Source organism: Astatotilapia calliptera, chromosome 23 (genome assembly GCF_900246225.1).
Source record: "Astatotilapia calliptera chromosome 23, fAstCal1.2, whole genome shotgun sequence".
Lineage (NCBI taxonomy): Eukaryota > Metazoa > Chordata > Actinopteri > Cichliformes > Cichlidae > Astatotilapia > Astatotilapia calliptera.
In genome coordinates this window covers 2,303,479-2,316,622 of record NC_039323.1, presented here as the reverse complement: position 1 = coordinate 2,316,622, position 13,144 = coordinate 2,303,479, and the positions used below count along the sequence as shown (strand labels likewise).

The window sequence follows — 13,144 nt, the reverse complement described above, 5'->3', positions numbered from 1 at the left end:
TTCTTGTCTCTGCCATCCCAAATATGTGCAGCAAGTAGGAGGTCAACAAGGGCTCTATTCTTCATGGCACAAGGCAGAAATGGCATCCCGCAGACCGGAACCACCAGAACATTTCCCGCTCAAATCAGTTCATCAGGGTCAGGAATGGGGTGATTGCAAAAAGGTTTACTTTGCCTGTGTGAGGCAGATAATTTATCTGCCTATCCAGAATATAAAATGATGTTAAAATCATTAAATTACACTGCAGATTTTTTTTTCCCTTATTCTGCATAGGCAGCCATAAATGAACTTAAAATTGTTATAAATTGGATAACAATTCAGAACTTTTAGTTGTTGGTGTGTGGGTTTTTTTTTTTTTTTTTTAAATGGTGGGAGACCTAAATCGTTTATAGCTACAATATAATGCCTTTTGATGGTTATATTAAAAACTGTAAATTTCCAAAAGCAACCTAAGGAGATCACAAGTACATGTTTCTAGGTCTTACAGGAGCAAAAGTCAAGTCTCTAGGAATGAGTTGGGGGGGGGGGGGCGGTAAACGGTAAAAAGCATAACCTTCCTTTTGATGAAAAATGGCAATATTTCAGTAAAACCGCTCAGGGTCCTTGGGCAATAGACAAGAACTCAGTCACTGTTGCAAGTTTAATTCCAAGCTAACATTACATTTCATGAGCAGTCAGTTAAAATTCATCAAATATTAAAACATTCTCCAGGCATTCATTCAGTGCGCATGAAGCTGCTATTTGGATTTGATACATAACTTCAAGTCATTCTCTTAGCTTTAAGGTTGTGAGCTATCACTTTAAAGGTATTGACTGTAAAATATGTATTAAACATTGTGACATTGATGATTTCAAGCCATGAAATTGCTACTACAGTGCAAGAGCTGCACCCTTATCTAATGGTCCATCGTAGGTTTCATGCGTAGCCTGATTGATTGTGGCTGGGCCGAGTGAGATCAGAAAACCACAAAGAGTCAGATCTCTTGGATGAGATGGATGCGGACCTTGGATATGATCCGCTTTGCCTTTGGAATGCTTTTATTGCCCTGAAACTGGTGAGAAGTGCTGGAGATGAAGCAGTGGTCAGGGTTAAGAAGATGAATTAGTGGAAAGTCTGAGTTCTCTAAGTGATGTTCTCAAGGATGTAAAAAATGAGCTCCATCACTATGGGCTCGCCGTCCCTCTTGCGCCCCCTGCTGTGGATGACAGGAATCAGCACGCTATTCAGCGCATTGAGGTACTGAGCTGGGAGGGGCTGCCCATTGCTCCCTGCCACAAATCCAGCCTGAAATAACAAATAAGCCACTTATTAGTTTTTTTAAAAAGCCACAGTGGTGTTCTAAACTTTGTTCAAAGCTTTCTTTACTAATGAGATAAAATTCTAGGCTAGGTTTTCTATTTTTTTTTTCCACAAGAGAACGACGTGTTGCTGTAGTCAAAGTTCATACTGGGAAGTAACACAAGCTGTTTTATTTCACAACAAAGCTCGTGTTACTTGCAGAAGTGGGTGTAGCACATTATCTCAGATAATCTGTCTATAGACCACAGTCTGCACGTCCAGCCTACGATATGGAAGCTTGGGTAAATCCGTCTTAATCACCACATACTGTATGCGATCTGGTTCTCAGTCATTGCTGTTCATCTTCTTATGAATGGAAGGTTTTGCTACTATAAATCACCGGCCTGCTCCAATACACATTCAATTAGCTAAAAACATTTTTGCATTAGTGTCTTTTTTTCTTATTTTTCCGTCACTTAAAAATGTGTTTTTTAATTTGTCTCGACCAGTGAACAAATTTTAAATAGTTAAAAATGAACTCTGCTCTCCATCTAAATTACTAGTGCAGTGCTACGTTTTTACAATAAAGAACCCTGACTATTTTTTGTATTTTATTTTTGATTATTATTGTTGATGTGACCTTACATGGCTCAGGGCTGATGCTTACAAGGCCAGTTTAACCAGACAAATTGGCAGAAATAGATCACACGTTAGTTAGTTAGTTAGTTAGTTAGTCAGTTAGTTAGTTAGTTAGTTAGTTAGTTAGTTAGTTAGTTAGTTAGTTAGTTAGTTAGTTAGTTATACATCTCTCTCTCTCTCTGGCTACAAGAAGCTAAATTCTTTAAAGACCTCTTGGGAGTCAAAAGTGACACGCAGTCCCAGTTTGGCCATCCCGTCCTCTTTCAGCAGTTTAAGGTGTGGACACAGTGCCAAGCAAAATGCCCGGGCGATTCTCTCCGTGAGCCGGTTGTGTTCAGCAGAGTCAGTCACTGCTCCTTTGGGATTATCACCTGTCTGCAGAAAAAACACCTGCACAAAATATTCACGCAAATGTAAAGACGGGTGGCTGTACACATGGACATGCTAACTTTTTTTTAGCAGATCATTATATATACTTCTGTCCAGCGGATGATCTTTCCATTTTCTTTGTATTCGGACTTCTGGAACATCTTGGTACTGCTGATAGACTCCATTGATTTCCCATCGATGGGGCTGATGATGCTGGAGAACACAAACATTGATATGCGGTTACATGTACACACAGTTTAAAACAGACTGAAAAGGATGTGTCCTGCTTACACTGGACTCTTACACGCTTTTTTGCAGCTCTTTGTTGGGGTGTTCCAAATTCTAATCAACTAATGGCCCACCGTTAGTTTTTCACAGCTACCTTTTGAATGGGTGCTATATTGTTCTACTGGACTGAACACAAAAGCCTTCCTGCACTTCAAACAGTTGGACACACTCACCCCTTATTCACAGTGCATTTCTCCTCCACCCACTGTACACAAACAAGCTCCTGGCTCTCTGATTGGTCCAGCCGTCCACAGGTGACAGTGTGGTCTTTCATCTCCCGTAGTGATCGACGGAGCTCCGCCATGGTTTCCACGGTGATCTGCACCATTAGCCCATCTGCGAAGAGGGGACAGCGATACAGGAGAAACACACACAAACACACACCAATGGGGAGACACACGCCTAGACAAACAGTCTGTTAAAATGTACACAGACACACACATACAAAGATCAACAAATTCTGAATAAGCCAGTTTAAGCAGGGGCGCTCTACTTAAAATGTAAATGATGGCTATCCTCAGAGGTGAGGAGAAAGTAATGGTTAACCTGGCTTCTCTGGTCAGAGGGTATCCTACCTTCTACAACGCTGGATTTGGCCAGGTATCCTGCTGACGCTTTCAGCGCACTACTGAATATAATAAAGCATGATCCAGTAACTAGGAAGGAAGGAAGGAAGGAAGGAAGGAAGGAAGGAATGTCATTTTGATCAGTCTTTACAGTGACAAGGCAAAAACTACAAGTGCATGCACTGCCACCTAGAGTCACATAACTGGAACTGGCCGCGATTAACATCTCGAACCACTGTTGTTCTTTCATTTTCGAATTTTCTCCTACTTTTGCTCCGCTGCACTTAAGTTCACACTCAAACTGTTTTGTTTTATATGCAGTTCCATGAGCTACATATGTTTAGATGCACTGTAATAATATTCAGTGGGTTTGCACAATGTTTTTGTTGTGCAGAATCCATTCAGTTTGTGCAGCAAATTTACTTGAATGCCTTCTAAATTTGAAATGTGTAAAATCTATTCTTTGCTTCCAGTGTTCTCTGGAGTATATTCAGCTAAAGATTTACTGTAAGCGATAAGATTTCATTGATCATTTATCGATCATGCTTAGCTGTTTCAAGCTTATGCATATCTTTTAGCTGATTTATTAGATCCTCGTCGTTTAACAAAACTGGAGAAGTATTAGTACTACTATACTTTTAGCTGCTGTTTTAGCCTCATTTGTTCAGCTTAAATAAAGTAATTTCATATTAGCTGAGCAAAACTTTCCATGTGTCCCTTCCTGCCCCAACAACTGTGTTGTTACCTTTACGTGGTTGATTGTGGATGCTGATGGCTTGGGTCTGATACTGGCCATCGTCTGCTTGGACACAGATGAGGTGGGAGTCTGCAGTGTCATTGAAGCATGCCCCTATTGCCAGCACATGCTCATTGGACTTATTCACAGCCTTCATTAGCTAACATGGGAGATAACACGGGTAAATGATAGAGAAAGAAACTATATGTAAGAGTTAACTCTGTGAGGCTTAGTGTTACCTCATTATACCCAGTGTTCGGTATTTTTATGCAAGTCCTATGAGCTTCTAAGTCCACAGTGAGCCCCGATACCACTGGTAGGCTGTAACGGTAATTCCTAAAGTCCTGGAACAAAGCAGAATGGTAAAAAGATCTGGTGTCTGTTACACCATGTTTAATAAAAGTTGTGACACCAAACTTCCACTGCTGACAGGAAGGGCGGTTTTGCAACAACACAAAAAAATGTTACAAAATGCCATACTCACCACTAACAGTCGCATTATTGTGTGACCTATATCCCCAAACAAGGGCTTCCTAAAGCGTACACTGTACAGAGGGCATGGGTAAACTGGAACAAGAGACAGAAAGTGGGTAACTGGGGAAGAAACATTATAACTCAGAGAGCTTACATAGTTGCCTGGCTTACATCTGTACTCAGCCCCCAGTCGCAGCATGAGGCGCAAGGGAAAGGCTTTGGCCCAGGCCACCTCTGCTCTGTGGACCAGCAGGCCAAAGAGGTAGGGCTGGTTTGGCAGAGGTAGACCTTGAAGGGACTGGAGAGTGGAGCGAACGTACAGGAAGCCTGCATGATCCTGACTGCCAAAGAAGCTGCTGCCAAACAGGGAGAGTGACAGGTGTTTCACAACCTTCCCTACAGAAACATAAAGATGTCGAAACGTGTGTTATTATAAGAGGGAAGAAATACTACAGTCGTGAAGTAGAGACTGATAATATTCTGTGTATGGGCTTGTAATGTCTCTGACCTGTGAAAGTGTCTCTGTACAGCTGAATGAAGTGCCTAAAAATGTCTTTGGGGAAGCTTTTTTCTTCAGGTAGGCACTGCAGCAGCACCACCAGCTCCACCTGCCCTACAGCGTGCATTCCCTTTGTTGTCACACACCAGCACTTCCTGTTAACGTCTAATCAGGGAAATCAAGCATAAGCTGGCAGTCACATATGGACATTTTAAACAACAAATACAAGATGTAAGAGGTAGAAATATATACTCAGAAGTTATATTTAAATTTTAAAAAAATGATCAAAATATTTTCTGCATAGTGATGTAATTCTTTACACTGCTCAATTTTAAATGTGTACATTAAGTTCTGTATGCAGTTCATAATGCACAGTAAAAGGCAAGAGGGGAAAGATACTCACAGTTGACCAACTTCACCATAGCGAGCAGGTTAGCATTGAGAACAAACACCAGAGGCTTGGGTCTGCCGCTCTCCAACTCCTGAATAAGGAGCATCTCGGAGGGCTGCTCCTCCACAGTGTAGTCTGGGGGGTAGATTAGAACATCTTCTAATCTACTCTTACTCACCACAAAAAACAGCCCAGTATTAGATTAAAGATTAATATTAGAGTGTGGCTCTAAATAAGATGGCAAGTAGCAGGTAGCTGTTATTAATAACAGATCAGTTTTATTAATGCCTTGGGACTGCCCCATTTAACCAGGCATCACAGTGTCCACGTAATAAATGAAAGTAGCAGCATTCGAGTGTAGTAAGTCAGAACACCCAACACATTAATAAATAAATAAATAAATAAATAAATAAATAAATAAATAAATAAATAAATAAATAAATAAGGACCACACATGTGGAAGGATTGCCTGGTTCTCTTAAACAATGCAATCACAAAGAGCAGCAAAGAGGCATCGGAGCATGTGCACAAGCTAGAGCAGCTGAGTGAGCATGAAAAAAATATTTGGAATTATTTACAGCAAAGTAGTCAAATGTGGCTCAAGTTGTTGGTAACATAAAGACATATACAGATTCATCATGCATATTTGGTATTGTGAAATTATGAACTGGCTCTTTAGATTAATGGGTGGAAATCATGCATATATGTAATACTTGCTGTAGTTGTCCCTTCTGGTTAGTGCTTAAACCAAAACAAAGGTGCTAGTTTCTGGTCAGTGGTTCCCTTGGATGGGCTAAGAGTTATAAAAGGGGAGGGGCAGTGAAGCTAAATTACAATTACAACATTTGCCCTGAAAGCAAGCCATGGACAGGTCTGTGAAAGGTACTGTTGGTTAATGCTTAAATAAGATTGAAAAAAAAAAGCTGCACTAACCATCCAAACATCAAAGCCTAGAAAAAATGTCGAGGCAAATCTTGGCTTCACCATAGTGGGCTATGGAGAGAGAACACTGTGTTTTTCTTGTCATAAAATAGTAGCTTCTGACAGCAAGTAGCGGAACAAGATGGACACTTTACAGAGTCACTTGTTCCTCATTTCTTTTTTTGCACGCCGAAGTTGTTTTTCTGTATTAACTATGGGGAATGTTATAGGCAAAGGAGGGTGAGCAGAAAAAAATGAGGAACCACTAATTTATTCAGTGTGAATCTGTAATTGCTGCTTTCACTAAACTATTAACTGCTCAAAATCAGAGACCATTTTTTCCCCTTGCCATGGGCTGCCCAATTTACATAGAACCCCTATTTCTTTGTGACCCGCCATCAATATTTGCACCATGCACTATGCAAGACATGAAAGCATTAACAAAAGGGGAGGAATATAATGAAAAACAAGAAGTATCTGGATCTGAGGAGGAAACACAATAAGTTTACTTTACACTTTTAAACTCTAAATTCGAGCTAGCCCTACCTCCTTTGACTCCTGTGGAGGTGAGTATGGGTGGCAAGCCATCCAAGGGAATGAGGTTAGCAGAGCTGCTCACTAAAGCTGTGGTTCCCCAGCCGTAGGGACCACAGGCCTCCTGGAGTTGAAGGGAGGCAGAGTGAGAATACATATATCATTCATTTTCCTCTAAATCAAAGAACAACAACAACATTTTCCCTGTAGTCGAGTTTTAGTGGCACGTTTTGGGTGAACCTACACCAATCATTGTTCCATGTGGCCTCAAAGTTCTCCTGATCTGGGGTGAACCCACAGGACTTTTAACAGGCCCACCCAGCACTCGACTCATCAGCGGTGAGAACGCGGGCTCCCTGACGGGTGTGGTCGGGGCAGACTCTGAATGCTTATTGGTGAGGATTTCGTCTGCAAACCACACCCTTCTTTTTCCTTTTGGAGACATCCCTGAAGAGAGGATACAAGAATGATTTCTGCATGATTTCAAAAATACAACTACAGCAATACCTAAAATAAAATTACGCTCACTTTTAATGAGTGCTGAATGACAGGAAATGCACACTCGTCCCTCCTTCCCATCCAGGTGTGTAAGTTTGAACTTCAAACTGGAGCAAAGTGCACAAAAAACCTGACGACACACACATGCACACACACCACACATGAACAGAGACACACACGTACACTCCACTCCACTTACAAGTTGCTAATTTTATTTCACTTCAGATTTAATTACACAGAAATGAACTTTTAAATCCTTTTTTACCTTCCCACAGGCACGGCAGTGGTGCCTCCTCTTGGTGAATGTAAACTTGATACCACACTTCATGCAGACCTGCGCTTCGGCATCGGGGACCCACACGGGGGCCACCTCACCAAGGACAGTGACTCGATCCTTGGACAGAATGCCAACGGGGCTCGTCTCAGACATGTCATCGAGATCCACAGGAGAAGTAGCGCACTCACCCATCGCTTCCTCCCCGCGGCCTGCCCCAGCCTTATTGGTGTTTGTCTGATCTCCTCGAGATGGTCCCTCCAAGCTGCAGGTCTCATCCTGCTGCTCCAGCCCACTTTCCTCCCGCTCCTTCTCCTCAATCACAGAGTCTTCCTTTGATGGGAGAACCGGCGACTTCTGGTTCTTCTCTTCCTCCTCCTCTGCCCACGCGGCCTCTGCTGGGCCCAACACTAGAGGGCTTGGGGACTCCTTTTCACCCCATGTGGAGATGGAAGTCACAGTGCAGCTGCCATTCTCCACTTGGGAAGCAGATTCAGTGGGATGTTCAATAGGTTTCTGCTCACAAGGTCCAGATTTGCTTCTGAGCGTCGCATCCGATGTGGCTTTAGATGGAGATTGCGGTCTGATTTCTCTACAGTCCAGTGCAGGTTTTGACACATCTCCATCTTTGAGCACCAGCAGACAGGGTCTGTTCAGCCAGTGGTGCTTGGTGTCCTGAAGAGACGTACTGTCCCCTTCATCTGTTTCAATGATAATGATATCACCAGCAAGAAGGGAAAGTCAACATCTCCATCTCTCTATCTGTCAAACATACACACACTAGCACATACAATGATGCACGTCCTGCCTGCTCATTAAGGCGAAAAAGCTGTTCACTGTTAAATAGACATCTTCTAGATTTCAGCCCTCACTAATGGCAGCATTAGTGTGGTTGCCCTTGAGAGGTGTATCTGATGATCAAAATAGCCAGTGGTAGTTGTACAAGAGATTAATGATACCATAGAGCAGCTGGTTCCCTAGAGAACAAAAAGTTGAGCAGTAACTTTGTGTTTAAACGTGTCAAAACCGTTGCTGCTTCCTTATATTGAGCCATATTGTTACACAAACACAAATACACACACAGAGGCGGATGTTAAATATGTCTAATGAACAAATAAAAGATGTTTCAAGTGACAGTACTGTGTTTATTGCATGTTTCAGAATAAAAATATGCAAGTAAGCCGCTTGATTCTACAATCACTCCATTCAAGGTTTCTACATTAAGAACACCTCCCGTAATTACAGCCAATTACTGATTCAATGCCCTTCCCAGCACATTAGCAGCCGGCAGCGCAAAGGGAGTTAATGTATGCACAACTGATGTTTCATTGAGCTACCAGCGTTTCCTGAATAGGCCGGTTTAAGGGGATAAGGCTCTTATAGGTTTAAATGCAGATCGTCATGTATTTGATTATTCGATTGAAAGTCTTGTCAAAACATTGGGCGCTACTGACTAACTGTACACGTTAAACTGCACTGCAGCTCATTTACAACAGAAAGCCATCCTTAAAAAACATGAAGAAAAAATAAAAAGCTGGCGGCGTCATTTCTACCGAAGGCAACAAAGTGAAGACTTCCCGAAACAGCGGCGTGCCTGCCTGCACCGATCCGGCTCACTGAGCGCTCACTTCCCGGGACAGTGACGCATTCCACACACGTGCAAATGTTTAATGTGCTCGCGGGCACAGAGGCCGGAGGCAATGCGACATTCACCCCGCACCCCGGTACACCGGATCAGCCGGGACACTTTATTGAGGTGACGCTGAGTGAGGCTACAGTGGAGTATGTATGTAAGCAGCCCGTGTTCACGCGAAAGTGCGCAACACGCACACATACGCGCACGCGCTTTTCAGATGACGCGGTCTATGCGCGCAGCCAAGTGTTATATCAGCGTTTTTTTCAGTGGCACACACACACACACACACACACACACACACACACACACACACACACAAGCAATGAATGGGAGTAAACGCATTCCCACCCCGGTATTTCCAGAGCAATCAAACGTCTTACCCTCAGTTATTGCTCCCAAAAGGCTTTCATTCTCATCATCCCGCGCTGTGAAGAACTTCAGCATTTTATCCTGTTACATCTGAGCGCGGAGGAAAATGGATTCAAGCAGCAGTGCCTTGCTCACAAGCGAAAGATGGGATGAATTCGCCTCTCTCTTACCCCCCCTTCTGTGTGATCTCCCTCCTCCCCCGTGCCTCTCTGCAGCTCTTTGAAGAAACTCAAGAGGTGTGCAGAAATGTCCCTCCCCAGTTTGCTGTCCACACAGCCCGCAGGACGGTGTACAAGCCAAGACAGCAGAGCTAAGGTGCCAAACATAAAAATCCAGCCTTATGCACGACCTGTCATTCTGTAGGAAACTGACGAGGCTTCTTTTCACATGAATCTGCACACAATTCTTTGATTTATTGATAAAAACATTCAGAACATTCAGTCAATGATCACAGCATCATTTTAAAAAAATGTTAAACGTCTTTTTTGTTTCATAAACAAAACACACAAAAAAAATCTCTTAAGACTGGCTTTAAAGACCACAGTAATCTGATAATGACTGACAGTGTGGAAGAGATTCACCGTTTACCAGATGAGCGTTGGGTTCTTATTCTTTTCTCTCTCTCTCTCTCTCTTTTAAATACACAACCTAGTAGTGCTAGTGTGTGACTCAGACATCTGTAGGTCATTGGAACTGTGGGATATATTTGGAGATACTGTCTGATATGCCCGGATCACTACACTCAAAAAGACAGACGGAGGCTCCACTTCAGTCCAGTGAATTTTTCTGTCAGTTTGCCTCGTTCTTTGATGCTTCATCAAAGTTCTCCACGAGATCTACAGAACAGCAAAAGCACAGCATTAAATAGTTAAACTAGAGGAACAATCTAAAGTCACATACATGAGTTCAACTGTAGTAACTTTTCAGGGCTGCAGAAAAATATTCAAAAGAGCAAATTGACTTAAATTGAGTAAAAAGAGCAATCTTCTATACTACGATGAAAATTTAACAGAGTGTAGCTGTCTCTAAGTTTTCATTCTGATCATTCTTCTTTTTATTCATGTGACACTGCATACCTGGCACATCATCATCCTCTTCCTCAATGTCCTCTGGCTTTGGAGCCTTGCTTTCAAGAGCTAAGACGAAATGCACAAAAAACACATTTTAGCTGGAAAGTGATAGAAAGTTGCCTCAAATAATGACTTTTAACCTATGATGAAGCATATCTGTATACGAGTGTTCTCTTCCAGTATGACAGTACTCCATTCACAAACCATGAGCGATGGATCATCGGCAGTGGCCTTTGGCATCACCATGTTAGCATTCTCCACAATAAGGGAATAGTTTCAGAACAATGAGGCCCAGAGACTTGAAGAATCAATGAAAGGAGCACTGAAGCTGCACTGGTGGCATGTGGAGACACCGCTTGTCTCTGTATTTGGCAAACAGAGGTGAGAGGTTTTTTTGAGCTGAGTTTTCTATCATATATGCTGGTATTGATCTCTATGATATGCCAGTATTGGCTCATATCACTTGAAATTGAGACTTATTAGACCAGGCAACATTTCTTCCAGTCGTTTATTGCCTTAGCTTGTTTGAATCGCAGTCTCAGCTTCCTGCTGTTAGCTGACAGGTTGCTGGTTCGGAGATGATTTTTTTTTGCAAAACTGTTGCCTTTCTATTGGCTTGAAGCAGTCTGGCTAGTCTCCTCTGATCTCTGGCATTAACAGGGCATTTTCATCCCGAGAACTACCACTCACTGGATATATTCTCTTTTTCAGACCACTCTCTGTAAACCCTTAGAGATTACCTTCTTGTGCGGGAAAATCCCAGTAGATCGGCAGCCTCTGAAATACTCAGACAAACGTTTTCATGGCATGGCACCAAAAACCATGCCATGTTCAAAATCACTTTTACCTTTCTTCTCCACTCTGATGCTTGGTTCTGTGCCTAAATGCACTGACTTGCTCTCAAGTGATTGGCTGCTTAGATATGTTTGTTAAAGACCTAATAAAGTGGCCAGTATATGTTTATACCATCTTGGCTCATCTGGAAAAACTCATCTTTAAAAGATTTGCTTCACCTTGAAAAGTAAATATTAAGTATAAAGTGGATTTTGCATATTTAACTGTGTTGTAACTCTTCTTTGGCTAGAACTTGACCGGGGTTCAAATGGAGCAAACTGATCTGACGGGTCATACATCAGCATAGAAAGTCAGAAACCTGCATATACACTGAATGTTAAGACAAAAAAAAAGACGAAGAAGCCACCACAAGGTCGCACGGCTCTCAATCGACCTCTGTGATGTTAATGTGGCTTTAACTGTTCCAAGAAGCACTTGACCACCTGAACCGTTCCTAGAATCAGGACCAGGAACCAGGAAGAACTGGATAAACTGCACATTTCCAGGTGGACAAAGATTGTAGAGCCTTACCCAAGAAAACCAGAAGCTGTAAATGCTTTGGAAAGAGGATACAAATATTTTGCACATGAGCTGCTGCAAGAATTTCTTTCCCATGAATCAAAGTATAATCAACCTGTGGTGTCAACTACAAATTATCCTCCCAAAAAGGAAGCGAGTGAAAATGAATCCCAACTAAAAGGAAAAAGTTTAGGCGTTTACTTAACAGGTAAACTTTGTGTCTCCTACCTCTTTTATCCTTTTTGGTACAAACAAGTTAAGCTGATACCAAAAATGAACATAAAATCAATGAAATAAAAATCAAAGCCCTGAGGGGCGACCCACCTTGCCGAGGGAACTGTTCTGCGAGCTTGCGCAGGCTGCTGAGGCTGTCTGCTCCAAGCTGACTGAGGATGGCGGGCAGCATCTCTGTCATCTGTTTGGTCTCAGCGTGGCCGGTGATCGCAAAGGTGTTGGCGGATAGAGAGGCCTGAACTTTGGGGTTGTTAAAGTGAATCACAGTCCCGTCATCCTTGATCATGTTCACCTGAGGAGAAAAGATCACCCAAGTTCTCTCAAGTCACCCAAGTCCATGCACGTTATTGATACCTTTGAAAAACTAAACAGTGGTCTGCTCTACACGACCGCACATTCACCTACAGTGGGGCAAAAAAGTATTTAGTCAGCCAGCGATTGTGCAAGTTCCCCCACCTAAAATGATGACAGAGGTCAGTAATTTGCACCAGAGGTACACTTCAACTGTGAGAGACAGAATGTGAAAAAAAAAAATCCATGAATCCACATGGTAGGATTTGTAAAGAATTTATTGGTAAATCAGGGTGGAAAATAAGTATTTGGTCAATAACAAAAATACAACTCAATACTTTGTAACATAACCTTTGTTGGCAATAACAGAGGTCAAACGTTTACTATAGGTCTTTACCAGGTTTGCACACACAGTAGCTGGTATTTTGGCCCATTCCTCCATGCAGATCTTCTCGAGAGCAGTGATGTTTTGGGGCTGTCGCCGAGCAACATGGACTTTCAACTCCCGCCACAGATTTTCTATGGGGTTGAGGTCTGGAGACTGGCTAGGCCACTCCAGGACCTTCAAATGCTTCTTACGGAGCCACTCCTTTGTTGCCCGGGTGGTGTGTTTTGGATCATTGTCATGTTGGAAGACCCAGCCTCGTTTCATCTTCAAAGTTCTCACTGATGGAAGGAGGTTTTGGCTCAAAATCTCACGATACATGGCCCCATTCATTCTGT

General features: G+C 42.5%; 2 protein-coding genes across 5 annotated transcripts in view; both read right to left on the bottom strand.

The window, feature by feature from the left end:
- Window positions 1–626: 626 nt before the first annotated feature.
- zfyve9b (zinc finger, FYVE domain containing 9b) lies at window positions 627–9,737 on the bottom strand. 4 transcript variants are annotated; one of them, XM_026158101.1, is made up of 16 exons: window positions 9,485–9,732; window positions 7,460–8,169; window positions 7,225–7,324; window positions 6,941–7,143; window positions 6,709–6,820; window positions 5,254–5,376; window positions 4,860–5,015; window positions 4,523–4,747; window positions 4,362–4,444; window positions 4,117–4,221; window positions 3,887–4,037; window positions 3,151–3,231; window positions 2,749–2,911; window positions 2,395–2,500; window positions 2,129–2,308; window positions 627–1,285 (listed from the first exon to the last, which is right to left on the bottom strand). In XM_026158101.1, the coding sequence occupies exons 1-16, from the start codon at window positions 9,546–9,548 to the stop codon at window positions 1,124–1,126; spliced, it is 2,724 nt and encodes a 907-aa protein (XP_026013886.1). In that variant the 5' UTR covers window positions 9,549–9,732; the 3' UTR covers window positions 627–1,123. The 4 variants fall into 4 exon arrangements, with proteins under 4 accessions (XP_026013886.1, XP_026013885.1, XP_026013884.1 ...); XM_026158100.1 differs by having other exon boundaries at window positions 2,129–2,293; window positions 4,362–4,747; window positions 9,485–9,734; XM_026158099.1 differs by having other exon boundaries at window positions 4,362–4,747; window positions 9,485–9,733.
- A 128-nt stretch (window positions 9,738–9,865) lies between these two features.
- btf3l4 (basic transcription factor 3-like 4) overlaps window positions 9,866–13,144 on the bottom strand; it is a 7,888-nt gene continuing 4,609 nt past the window's right edge. Inside the window, exons 4-6 of the mRNA XM_026158836.1 lie at window positions 12,221–12,422; window positions 10,550–10,609; window positions 9,866–10,309 (exon numbers count right to left, since the gene is read on the bottom strand). Coding sequence (XP_026014621.1) covers window positions 10,263–10,309; window positions 10,550–10,609; window positions 12,221–12,422 — 309 coding nt within the window. The 3' untranslated portion in view covers window positions 9,866–10,262. The remainder of the gene's footprint in view (window positions 10,310–10,549; window positions 10,610–12,220; window positions 12,423–13,144) is intronic.